General features: G+C 31.7%; 1 protein-coding gene across 1 annotated transcript in view; it reads left to right on the top strand.

Moving 5' to 3' along the window:
* Oseg4 (intraflagellar transport protein Oseg4) overlaps positions 1 to 13,839 on the top strand; it is a 92,698-nt gene extending 78,859 nt beyond the window's left edge. The window contains exons 21-24 of the mRNA XM_075356845.1: positions 21 to 164; positions 4,222 to 4,382; positions 12,331 to 12,455; positions 13,650 to 13,839. Coding sequence (XP_075212960.1) covers positions 21 to 164; positions 4,222 to 4,382; positions 12,331 to 12,455; positions 13,650 to 13,824 — 605 coding nt within the window. The 3' untranslated portion in view covers positions 13,825 to 13,839. The remainder of the gene's footprint in view (positions 1 to 20; positions 165 to 4,221; positions 4,383 to 12,330; positions 12,456 to 13,649) is intronic.
* The last annotated feature ends 732 nt before the right edge of the window (positions 13,840 to 14,571 follow it).

Below are 14,571 nucleotides of genomic sequence, written 5' to 3' on the forward strand. Positions count from 1 at the left end.
AATAACTATGTACATTTCAGAAACAGCAAATAGAAATAAATCTGTTGTTGGAAGTTTTGAAATTGAAACAAGCTCAACGTTGGATCTCAAGCTTGTAGATACAGCATGGCATGGAGCTGAAGCATACCATTTTGCAATGCTTGCTCAGAGACAACTCTATGAAGGTAAATGACTTATTAAAATGTTCAATATAACTATATTGGAGTTTCTATTTCAGCATTTGCTTTTTATTACCATGAAAGCTGATTTTTCTCAAAAATAATTGTTTTTTTTTCTTAATGTTTATTTTGACATTATTATTAATTATACTATACCGCCTAACAACAGACTGCAATCCCAGTTTCAGTTCAGCAATCACCTTGTCCATTCTTAAGATGAGCATTCCTATAACTGTAACCAGATTATTACTTTTAAATGGATTTCAATACATTGCTGCATCACAGATCAACTCTCATATATTCATTGGAAGAATTAAAATTATTTTGTAAGTTTTACAACAGTCAACAAGCTTTGATCACTTTTTGTTAGAGATCAGATAAACACTATGTCATTTATGTTTTATACATATTCAGCATATTAAAATTTAATATAACTTGTTTCTGTGCAATATTACTTCAATTTGAAATGAATTTTTTATATTTATCCATTAACAAGTTGACTGCTGATTACTCCAAAGAAGTGCATTGGCTACTTTTGATAGCATCTTCCACTCCAATCAGAGTGAGAATCATATGTTTCATTTCCTGTCTCAATCTGCTGTCAGCATTCTGTATAGAGTTGTTATTGCTTTTGATAGTGACAAACCAGGGCCTTTTTTGAATACAGGCAATATTTCTTTTTCAAATAACAGGTTAAGTGATACTGAGTTATTGTATTTACAAGATAGTGACAATTGGAATCCTGATTCTGATCTTGATGATTGAAGTTTTTCATTTCTAGTTCACCAATAATTTCCCAAATTCGTATAACAAATAAAAAAATACACACAAGGTGCTTGTTTATTTATTTGACTTCTCATTAGAATTAATAAAAAATTTGTTTCTTCCTGAATTTTTCCATGTATTCACCGTATCACAAAAAACCTTCCTCACAGCATAACCAAAATAGAAAAATTCTCTGAAAAAGATGTAAAAGAAACAAAAAGAGTAAGCAGAAATGAATGTAAAAAATGTACAAAAATAAAATCAGAATACAAACAATTTACCAATGGAAGACATGTCTAGGAAACCCTGCTTTTTGCTTAAAATGTTTTGATATTTTTCTATAAATAAATATAAAAATCAATACTGAAATAAAAATCCTTTGTCTTGTTTAATTGAAATTCCCTGAGTTATTCCCTCTGTTCAGAGTGTCCCCGGCATATTGTGAAAAATTTTACGAACAATGCTAACTATTCTGATCACAGTTTATTTTTAGTTTTTTATTTAATAAAAAAAATAAAGAAAGATTACTAATATATCATTAATTTATAGTTATGAAAGGTAATTTAAAAGTAATTTATTAGCTTAATAAACCAAAAATATATATTAACATTTTGATAAATAATAAAGTAAAAGAACTTGCATAAAAAATTTTATTCTTCTCTTTATTTCAATTTAGTGTTATGTAAATTATGTTATAAAGTAGGCCAAGAGTGTATCATATTGATTTCTCAGGACAGCAATTTTGCAGTGGAAAATAAACATATTAACAGATCTATATTAAAATTTATAAAATGTATCCTTATATTCTAATTTTCTTTTTTTTAGAAATTTAAAATGAATATATGAGGGTAAGTCTATTATTATCCGCAATGTAGTTATAAATTTTATTGCAATACAAATAGGAAACTTACATGTACATCATTTTTCAACATAGTCCACTTGCATTTCAACGCACTTGGTCCATCATTGCACAAGCTTCCTGATGCCCTCATAAAAGAAGGTTTTCGGTTGAGCTGCGAGCCAGGAATGCACTGCTTCTTTCACTGTTTCATCTGAGGTAAATCAACATCCCCTTGATGCCTCTTTGAGTGGGCCAAACAAGCAGTAGTCAGAAGGGGCAAGATCAGGACTATACAGAGGATGAGCCAGTACTTCAAAGTTGAGTTTCTGGAGCATTTCAACAGTGTGGGCAGCAGTATGTGGACGGGTATTGTCTTGTAACAACACACCTTTTGACAGCAGTCCTCGGCGTTTGCTTTGAATTGCAGGCTTCAGCTTGGTAGTAAGCATCTCACTGTAACACGCACTGTTTATTGTCGTGCCCCTTTCCTCATAATTTTCTAGTACATTTTCTTGAACTTTTTTTTGCAGGACAAATTTGTATATTTCCATTCCATACTCTGCCGTTTACTCTCTGGCTCATAATGATGGATCCACGTTTCGTCACCAGTGATGATTCTGTTTAAGAAGATTAGTTCATTACCATAGCGATCCAAATGTTTTTGGCAGATGTCGAAGCGTGTTTGTTTATGCAGCTGTGAGAGTTGTTTTGGGACCTATCTTGCACTGACTTTATGAAACCCAAGTCTGTTGTGGATGATTTCGTAGGCAGAACCGTGACTAATTTGCAGACGATGTACCACTTCATCATCAATAGTTACTCGTCTGTCTAAGAAAACCATGTCAGTGCACGTTCAATGTTTTTCTCAATAAACGGTCGTCCAGCTCCTTCATTGTGAATTTTGAATTTTTCAAATTCAATACAGTTTTTGAATTTTTCAATCCATTCGTAGACACTCTGTTGCGGCAACACTCTGTTCCCGTAATGTACCGAAAGTCTTTGATGAATTTCAGCCGCTGATACACCTTCAGACCACAAAAACGGATCACTGAACATTGCTCTTCTTTGGTGCAAACAGAAAACGAAGCAGCCATGGTTAACGGCAGGGCAGCGATAATGGAACTAACCTAGCAGCATCAAACCTGCACGGACATAACAACAACTAAATCACACATGCGTCATCTACGCAACACGACAATACTACCAACATCAACAAAAATATAACTAAATTGCGGATAATAATTGACTTACCCTCGTATTACACAATGCACAATGTAAATCAAATCCCAGAATAGTCATGAAGTGTGTAACCCATGTGGGGTGATTTATTTGGAATTGTGTTTGTACACAATTCAATCACATGTAAACCTCAACCCAATACACCCATTTGTTAGTTGGCTGTTGAGAAAAGAAAAAGATCTGTATGTAAACTTAAAATGTAAAAATAAGAGTGATCAGAATTTTGAGTGGCATGTTAACATCACTTTTTATATGAAAATAACAAATTTGTCTTAAGAATGACAAAGATGGGCAAGAAAATACAAACAAAGTTACTAGAGTGCAAGATGTTTAGTTCAGACAGTAAGTATGCGATTAAGGCCAGTAAAAAGATATATGAGATTTTTTCAGAAAATTCTGAATCTGAATTGCGTTCTAACAATTAATACATCCAGTTAATATCATCCATTTTGCCAAAAAATAAGCCATAGTGTCCCTTACTTTGTGAGAGAAGTTTGGCCAAAAAATCAACTACCAAATTAGTTTCTCCTGCTTATTCATCCAAGCTGGATGATCATATAATAATAAATCTCAGTGGCTGTTCCCGAAATTAAAAATACCTCTGAAAGACCAAGATTTTCTGACTTAAGTGATAATATCCATTCATATTATTACCAAGAAACTAAAGGTATTATAGAAAAAGGATTCCAGGCAGAAATGAGACCATTGTCTCTAAATCAGAATATTGATGCACACAGTGAGAACTTCTATGGTGACAGCAGCCATTAATGTAATTTCAAATTTTTCTTTTTTACACGATTCTTGAATTAATTCTTATACTTTTACTTAAAATAATAGTAGTACTCATAATTGACAATTATTACTCCTACAGATGCAGATAACATATATATTAAAATCTTAAAAATCAAGCTTTTTTCTTTGAAGTTAATAATTTTCATCTTATGTAAATTTATATCTATAGAACATATAAAGGCAATGTATTTGAACCTATAATTTTTGTTAAATGAAACTTTTTTGTTTTGTATAAAAATACAGTACTGTATAAAATAAAGATTTGTCTTTTACAATATTATTTTTAGCAACAATGAAGCATTACATTATGAATTCAAACTTTGATACAAACAGTCACATAAAAAATAATTTTTATCAATAGAAATCTTTTAAGTAGAGATTACTACTATTAATTCATTAATTTAATACATTAAAATCTTTTTCTAGGGCATGCAGATGCAGCAATGGTTACTGCTCTTCACTTAAAGAATTATGATGATATTATTAATGCTGAAGATATCTACTGTATACTTGCTCTTGCAAGTTCATCATGCAAAGCATTTGGAACATGCTCCAGGGCATTTATGAAACTAGAAAGCTTAGATAATGTAAGCGAAACATTCTTTGTACTTTTTCTCTATAGTTTGTGTATTGGATTGTACACAAGCAATAGTGCATGTGGTTTGCACATGCCATCCTATATTGGAAGTAGACAGTTTGAGATCTGGCTGAACCAGATAACACTACAACTATAATAATGGTTTTATTGACATGTCCCTGGCCATCTATTCTATTATTGTTGTATTCAGACTAACTAATATATACACTCACTTCCACAGATAACAGTTTTTTGTGTGTGAATTATTAATAATAGGTGTGTATTAACAATTAAAAAAAATTACTGTGATTTATTACTATTAATACTGTCTGTTATTCGCATTATTTAGTTTATAAGATTATTTGTAAGATGGTAAAATCCATTTCTCACAACCAGATGGTTTTGTAATTACTGAAATGAAATGTCTCTGGGAATAGAATGCTTAAACTAAAGAAAGTGAAATAAAGTAACAGAAAATATTTACAACAAATTTCTTCAATATCTTTTTTTTTATGAGAAGACAAACTCATTAAAAATATCAAGTATGTGTGTTGAAGAGTCATGTCTCGTTGGATGATGTGTATTATTTGTTGTCTTTATTGCTAATTTAATAAAACCTTTAAATACTTTGCTTTATTGACGATTAATTATCAAATAAACTTTTATTTATCCATTAAATGAGGCCATAAAATTATGTGGCCCTAATCAGTATTAAATACGAGGGTTTTTTTTTCAAGGTCCGATCGGTCGCAAAATAAAAGCCCGCGCAAAAATCAGATGAACCTGTGCGCATATGTGTTGTTCAGCATCTCTAGTATGGCCTTCAATCACGCCGCGTCACTTCGTTTAGTTCTGAACACAGCAGTTAGCACGTAAACATGCCTACAACAATAGCATCTCCCGCCAAGTGTGAAGTGCGTGTGGTAATTTGATTTCTTGAGGCTGAGGGGTGTAATGCAGCTGAAATTCATTGACGAATTAGTAATGTGTATGATGAAACTTCAGTGAGTGACAGCAAAGTGCGACAATGATGCAAGAACATACAGGTGTTCATGATGCAGGCGGTCAGGGAAAGAAGCGAGTGTAAACCGATGATCTCATTGAGCGAGTGGATGAGGCAATTCGAGAAAATCGTCAGTTCACAATTTCTGTATTGAGTGATTCATTTCCTGAAATTTCAAGGTCAGCTCTCTACACCATTGTGAGTGAGAGACTTCAGTACCGCAAACTGTGTACAAGATGGGTTCCCAAGATGCTGTCCGACCATCACAAAACAATGAGAATGGACGCCTCCCTAACATTTTTCCAGCGCTACCACAATGAAAGAGAAGATTTTTTGAACAAAATTGTCACAGGGGACGAGACATGGGTCCATTTCGAAACTGAAGAAACAAAAGAACAGTCGATGCATTCTTATTCTCCCAGTAAACCAAAGAAGTTCAAATGAACCTTCTCCAACAGAAACTGTGTTCTGGGACTGGAATGGAGTTCTCTTGGTGGAATTCATGGAACATAGCACGACCATCACTGCAGCCTCATATTGCGTGACTGGAAGGGCAATTCAGAATAAGCGGAGAGGAATGTTGTCATCAGGCATTGTCTTTCTCCATGACAATGCTCGGCCGCACACTCCAGCTGTAACAACAAAGAAGCTCCTGTGGCATTTTTGTTGGAAAGTGTTTGATCACCCACCATACAGCCTGGACTTGGCTCCATCTGATTTTCACCTCTTTGCTCGCATGAAACACTGGCTAGGAGGACAATATTTTGGCACAGACATCGTGCTGCAGACCAGCGTAGAAACATGGCTGAAAACACAGGTGGCTTCGTTCTATGACGAGGGTATTGGAAAGTTGGTACCACACTACGATAAATGTCTAAATCGGAGTGGCGACTATGTAGAGAAATAGCGTAACTATGTAAGTACTTATTACAAATAAAAAATCTTTTATTTTCACTGTGGTTTAAATTTCGTGACCTATCGGACCTTGAAAAAAAAATAACCCTCGTAATTTTCATTCCAAGATTTTAAGATTTTCTTTACACAAATTCCTCCTTTCAAGAATTTCATTTTTTGAATAAAGTCCGTAGAGAACTAATTTATTGATAACTTATTAAATTTCAATTTTATTTATTGCGAAGCAGGTAGCTTAATAATAAGTACACAGTAATTAGTGATTAGTAAATAGATTTTTTCCCCAGTAGTAACAGTGAAATCTGACTATATAATTTCTTAGTAAATCGTTTTGCACTGCAACTTGGTTGTATGAAATCATATTTGAATAAACAAGATGTCATATTCTTTTGAATAAATGCTTAAAATTTATTCAATAATCTATACTTTTTTTCAGTTAACAATTTCAAAATTATTAATATCTCAAAAATTAATGGGGCCATTTTGAAATCAAAGTCATAATCACCAAATTTATTTCTTATTGAATGGTAGTATAAAATATGTACAACAAATTTTATCATGGTACTTCAATTTGTTATCAAGGTATGAGTTTCTATTATAAAAATACAAGAAAAATAAAAAATAAGAAAGTAAGCATTTTCAAACTAATGTTTTCATAAATTTATTTTTTTTTAAATTTATATAAGGAATTTTACACTGAGATATTGGATTATCTTTTTATGTACCTAATATTAAAAAATCTGATGTGGTCACCTCATGACTTCCTTGTATGCCTATTAAATTACATAAACACATTTTTAAAAGTACTTAAAATGTTATTTCAGTAATAACTTCTGATTTTTTTTTTTATTATTATTATTGAATAATTATTTATTGTAAAACTTTTTTTACAATCACAGGTTAGTAATATTAAAAATAAATCAATACATTTAAATTTAAAAAAGAGTTAAAAAAAGGAAAATGAAAAAAGGAAGAAAATGTTGCAAACCAGAAAAAATAAACAGAAAAAAATTTGGCAAACAAAGAAAGATTAAAGAGATTAAGAGAAGATGATAAATATAAAGAGGAAGAAAACGTTAAGACCAAAGAAAGAATAAAAATATTAAAAGAGGATGATGAATATAGAGAGAGAGTAAATTGGAAAACTAGTGAATATGTACACAAATTAAGATCAGAAGAATTATATCAAAACAAAGAGCGATTAAATGATTGGAAACAAAAAACAAACAAAATGATGATCAACTGCAACTTAGGGAGAATATTGTCCAACAGTGCCATAGGAGTAATGAACTAAAAGATAAGAATTTTTTGCAATTTATCAAAGATTAGGCACATATGCCCAGTGTATATGTTCTTGTGAGGGTCTATTTTTCAGTCACTCTGTAGTTAACTTTAATGTAGATAAAATCAAACAGAAATTTCATAATAATTAAATAAAATTAAACTAGAAAATCCAAAAACAATATGATTCTAAATTATAATTTTCAATTAATATTAATCAGATATTTCACTAAATCTATTAATTATACACATGTAATAATTCCTATTAAATTACATATACACATTTTTAAAAGTACATAAAATGATATTTCACTAATAACTTCTGATTTTTTTTTTTTTGTTGTTGTTATTGAATTATTAATTATTGTACAATTTTTTTTACAATCACAAATTAATAATTATTATTAAATCAATATATTTAAATTAAAAAAGAAAAGGAGATGAAGTCTGATTCGAACCAATGTGCCGTCCCTTGTGAGATCCAAATATTTCATTAATTAAAGTTTTATTTGGCTATAACTCTGGAACTAATTAAAATAAGTACCTCTTATGTATGATATATCGTTGAATAGCACTCAATGTGGGCTTATTACTGCAGTTAAGAAAAAGTCCAAAATCCAAACTTATTTGGATTTTGGACTTTTTTGGACACTTTTAGTTCAGTCGATTGAAATCAAAAGGGGAGGTGCACAACTAGATGTTACAATAGTCCTAAATCTAAAATTTCAACTTACTACGCCTAATCGTTTTTGAGTTATGCATGATACATATGTACATACAGACGTCACGCCAAAACTAGACAAAATGGATTCAAGAATGGTCAAAATGGATATTTCCATTGAAATCTGAATATCAAAATTTTTCACGATCACAATACTTCCTTTACTTTGTACATGAATGTATAAACTGTAGCAGTTATGGTTGAAATGAACTACATTGCTTCCTAACGTAATTGTAATTCTACTTGCAGTCAATGAATAAAAAAAATATTTAATAAAGCAGCATTCATTCTACAAGAACATCCCAACCCTGTAGGTAAAGACACTTGTGATGCTTCTGGTTGCCACACCACCCTCCCTGTTCATAGCCCTGCTGGGCTTTAAAGGGAGTCATCTTTCGCCCTCTGACTTTTTACATCTCATAGTAATAAGCCTGGCCTCATTGGTATGCCACCAATGTAAATGCCTCGATAGACATTTACATCGATGATTTATCAACTCACCTTTTGCCTTCGCTGTAGACCTCGTCCGGACATCTTGAATGTCCTACTTCATTTCCCTCTGAACTAGCTAACCGAGTTCGTGGAAACACCAACCCTGTGCCTAGTTCTACTTTTATTGCGCTAATTCTGTGAATGTCTGTAGGCAAATTTAAACACATATACCACCAAAATTTTTGTTTGCAATAACAAAATTTAGTCCTAATTTCCTTACTGAACTCGACTTTAGTTCATACCCCAGACTTAGGTTAAATTATGGACTCCCGATCTGATCTACAAGGGAGAGGTGGACAGACCTCCTACTCCCACTCATCTCCATCGCAAAGTCCCACGTGACATTCACTTGCTTTCAACCATTGTTGAGATGCCGCTACACCTCACGGCTGCATGGGATCCATGCCCTCGGCAGTGTAGTCACCATCCCGCTGACAGTGTTGTGTGCTCATTTAAAACTGCTCTCATCAAAACGCCACTACACCTCACGGCTGCATGGTAACCCATGCCCTCGGCAGTGCTGTTGCCATTCCGCCGACAGCTATACAATTAAATAATCACCACAATTCTAAGTAATTTTGTCTTGCTGTTAGTACACCTGCCTTCCGCCAATCAACTGCCCAAGCGGTCCCTTGCCACCCAGGGTGCTACTCTACTAAATCCCCTCAGCCGTCCTGCTCAGGGCAAGGAAGCGGAGGAAACCAATTGTCCAAACTCTGCGAGTCTTCCAGTTGACTCGCAGGTCAAAGAAGGAATCCACTCATTCAAGTTCCCTAACAACTCTGGTACATTCAGCTTCGTACCGGGGACAGACATAAAGGACATGGTCCACAGCATCATCGATCCTACAGTCCAGACACATGCCGTAATCAACCAAACCAAACCTGAGCTATATACCGATTGGGGGAAACCCAATCAGTATATAGCAATATTCGGTATGTATTCAATTATCAGTTTATTTTAGAGATTAAGAAAGGATAAAACTGAATCCTCAGCTTCTTCATACAACTGTCTGTCTGCTGTTGATGGTGTCCTCAAAGTGGCCAATGATGATGACAGAGTGCTGTTAACAGGGGATGGAGTTGATATGGAAGTATTATCGCGCAAATTAGGATTGGATTACTGTTTGTCTGAATAAGTTGCATTAATTGAATTTGAAATGAAGTTTGTCACTTGGTTTCATCTTTTTTATATGTGGCTACTCACAGCCAACTGTGGAAGAGTGGAAGACATCACTTATCAATATGAAAAAAGGGCAAATTTTCTTAATTGCTAGGGGATAATTGATAGCAAATGTATAAAAAAATTATGTAACTATGGGTTTAGGGGTGAATATTTTTAACTACAAGAAGTTTTTTGTACTGTATTAATGGCTGAAGTTGATTCTAACTATTATTTTTGATTGATGTAAGATTTTTTGACCACAAAGGAGATTCAAATATATTGAAAACAAAGCTAGGTAAAAAAGTTTACCAACAAACTATAAACTTGCCACACCTTTGTCTAACAATCTGTCTGGACAACCAATGTCCTTTGTTTTTGTAGCTGATGAAGCTTTTGCTATTTGTGAAAATGTTATGAGGTTGTATCCTACAAGGAAATTGATTTGGCAGCAAAGAGTTTATAATTACAGGCTGTTCCGAGCACGGGGTTGCATTGAATGTGGATCTGGCATATTAGCAAATAAAGGGCGCATACTTCATCGACCAATCAATGTTAGAATTGATATAGCTGACATCATTATCCAAGCATGATATGTACTTCACAGTTTCATAAGACACCGAAATTGTTACAATTTTGAAGACACTATTATCAAGCCCATTAGAAAGTATTCCTGCAATTGGAACAAGAGGAAACAACATTGGAGTTGAACTCAGAGACAGTTTCAAAAGTTCCTTCTGTTTTCCTGCAGGCTCAGTGCCCTGGCAAAATTGTTCTTATTCCATTGCAGCATAAGAACTTTATTGGTACAAGTATACAGTACTTAATTATATAACTGGTCCATCTGGTCCCATTTTTCACCAATAACATTCTTGGTTAAAGCCATCCAAGCATCTCTTTTCAGTTTCATGGTTTTTAAAATCATTATGCCTTGTATCATAAAGATATGGATATTTATCAATTTCAAGAATGATAGGCTCACTATCCAAATAGTATTCCATGATATAATTATTTTAAATATCAAAAACTGAAGAATAGAACACGAACACAGCAAACAGTGATCTGCAGCAAAATTTTTTCATGTGTGTGACCACTCACAGAGTTTGAAAACCAGCTTGTAAAATAGTTCTGGTTGTATTCACCAGCAGGTAACCTTGAGAATACGACAATCAAGCCCCATGCCAGCAGGAAAACAAGCTGCATCTAATCACGTCTATGCTACAGCAGTTAGTCTATACTTTGAGTTTGTTTTTACACTGCGTTTGGGTATGAAAAGCTCTCCTGTGATTGTAGCCTAATACTATATTATGCAACGAGCCTATAATGATAGCCATTAATGTACAAGTTTTAGGTAAGTTATGACACTCGCCTTTGCAAGTGATTTAATCAGTTTTGTAATCTTACATTTTTTAACTGCGTTGGTAGGTTCAAAAATAAAAAAATTTTAATTTTGTAAATACTTTTGAAAAGATTTAAACTTTTTTAAAGATTTAAAAGAATAAACCGTTTTTAGGTTTATAAGGAAACTGTTTATAATGTTTTCATGGCTGATGCCCAAACAGAGATGGTGAGAATGAAATAGGAACAGTGGAATATTGCTGAATCAGGGACTAGCCTGTAGTAAAGCCACAAGTACTGATTCGGGACTATTTAGACTGCTTACCTTTTAAGGATAAATCATTTTGTCCACTTTTAATATGTATTGTATTATATTCACATGTGATTTTTAATTTGCTGCTTCTTATCTAGACTGTTGTGTATATTTATTTTTTAATTAATATTAGTATTATAGAATTTTTATTAATTAATAATAATATAGCAGGGCTTTTAGAATTTTTTTAACTGTAAAATAGCAGGGCTTTTAGAATTTTTTTAACTGTAAAAATATCCTTTTTTCAGATAAATAAAATAGATTGAATTTGTCCAAAGAGTCTCATTAAAGCAACCAGTTGACAGTGAAATTAACTAATTTTCAATAATTCAGTTTTAAATACCTACTCTCACTGTTTTGTAAATATCATTCATTTTCCATTCCATTTATTGACAGCAGTTGTCTTAGTATAAATTCAAAAGAACACATTGAAATAAATTCATGTTTCTGCATTTAGAATAGGTACAGATAAGTGTTGGACTAATTTTCTTTTCATGGAATCTTTTATTCAGACTTAATTAAAAACCATTAAATGCAGGACACAATAAATATTTCTTTAAAATTTGTGTAGATTGTGGAAACAATGCTAATTCCTTATTTTATAACAACTGAGAAATAACCTGCAGTAAACAGTTCAAACATATGTTTAATAATTTGATCAAACTTCTACTATTTCATTGTTAAGTAATAAAATGGAATTTCTACTGGTTTTACTAAATAAAAATTTCTCTTCATAGATATCAGAGTCAAAGAGAGAGGAATATGCTGATATAGCAATGCAGATCTTTACCAAACATGCTCCTCGTGATATTCGAAATTGTCATCCAGAATGCATATCTTGTTCAACATTTATTTCAACTTGGTATGTAAAATTTTATAACTTTTATTGGATAATATACAAATTACAAATAAAAATTGATGCAGAAATATATGTATTTGGATATGTATCTATTTCTGGTACATATGCAGAAATTAAAGTATTCGGATATTTATAAATTTCTGGTACATTTTACATTTTTGTTTATTATTTTACTATTATCTCAAAACTAAGTAAGCATCCGTAGTTCTCATATATTACATGTATGCTTAGTTTTTAAATTTGTGTTACTAAGAAAAGTTAGCACAAATTTTAAGTACATAAACCTTTTCTTCAAATTTGCCATTTGTGTCGACATAAACTATTAATAATAACATAATAATAGTAACACAAAAATGTTTATTTATTCTCTGCATTAAGGCCTTTTCAGGTTTATGGATTTCATAGTTGTATTAAATTCTTAGATGTAGACTAGGCTTAGTCGTTTTTGATACTAGAAAGCAATTTCTATTTCAATTAAAAAAATGTTTTTTCAACTTATCAAATTTTTACAATTTGTAATAGAGGTAAAAAATCTACAAAACATAACTTGTTTGATAAACTGTGATAACAATTTCATATATGTTTAAAATAGATTAACATTACAGAAACTAGATTTTTTATGATGTAAAATTTATTACATTTATTACCCACTAATTTATGCAAACATTAGTGTAGTGTAATTTTTATAGTACCAAAGATGTTTTAGCTGTTTTATAAAAATTAACAAATTGCTTAATGTAAAATCTTGATTTTGGAAAACATTTTGAACTTTTTACAAATCATACATGTTAAGTAGTAAAAACACTAAAATATATTTTAATGATAAATCAAATTTATAAAAGAAAATATATCTTCTAGGTGTAGCAATAAGAATTAATTATTTAATTTACTTCTTTCATGAATCAATAAAATATTGCAACTGATAGAAGTGAAATAATATCCCCTACTTATCAGAAACAGTGTGTACATTATACTCGTACATTGTTCCATTTAGAGAGAGATGATTTAGGCACGTCTGACATAAATAAAAGTCCAGATACTTTTGACTATATCTGATGAGTTATTTTTTAATATTTTAAAAACCTAAAATGTGAAAGCCTAAAGAAAATTTGGTGGTAATTTAAAACATTAAATCTCCAGTTTTAGTTAAGAACAATTTCTAATCTCTCATTATTATTATTATTATTATCATTTCAGGTCAGGTGTTTGTCCGCGCTGTGAAACTAGTTATCCAGCTTGTATAGTAACTGGTCGTGTAATTACAGATGTTACAACTGCTTGGTCATGTGATGTTTGTCATCATGCTGCAATTTATAAGGAAATAAGTCATCAGAGTAATTGTCCATTATGTCATGCTCCAGTACAGCTTTGAATAAAATTATTTTCCAACAAATGATATTGTTTTTTTTACTTGAAACCAGTTCTATAATTTCAGAAATTGATAAAATTGAGACTGTAAAGCTAGTGAAATTCATTGAATCATATAGAAATACTTTTCACCTCACTTTTTTGTTAGAAGTCTAAGCAAACCAAAAGATTATTTATTCTACAAGATTATTTAATTATTTTTGTAGAAAAAAAGTACCTCCTCATCTACATAAATCATGTATCAATTTTAAAGACTAAATGAAATGAAAAAATAATTTTCAAACCATAATATTTTTTTTTATAAAAACAGCTAGCTGCATGTATAAAAAAAGTCAGAATCTTCTACTAGAAATTTTTATTCTGAAAGAATGTTAAATTTTTATGAAGTTCTTTTGTTTTTGTAGTGGTATTTCCTCAATTTAAAATTATGTTAATTTGTACTATTAACCCTGACATGGCAGCTATGTGGGCTGGTAAGTGCAGCCAGCATACAGCAGGTTTTCATAATCAAATAAATAAGCATTTATAAGCATGAGTAGTAAAAGTGACATTTTGAAGTTTTAAGATTTTTTCAGTAAATTGTGTAAAAGATTTTTTTAAATTTTTTCTCCTGTGAATACGCTTAAAAAATACTAATTTCAACTTGTGTAGAATTTTTTTTTTTAATACAGTAAAACTTCCCTTAATAGACATTTTCCAATAACAAACTCCTCTTAAAACCAGGCACTTTTAGTTCCCTAGCAGTTTTAAA

This window comes from Lycorma delicatula, chromosome 2, assembly GCF_047948215.1.
Source record: "Lycorma delicatula isolate Av1 chromosome 2, ASM4794821v1, whole genome shotgun sequence".
NCBI classification, from domain to species: Eukaryota; Metazoa; Arthropoda; class Insecta; order Hemiptera; family Fulgoridae; genus Lycorma; species Lycorma delicatula.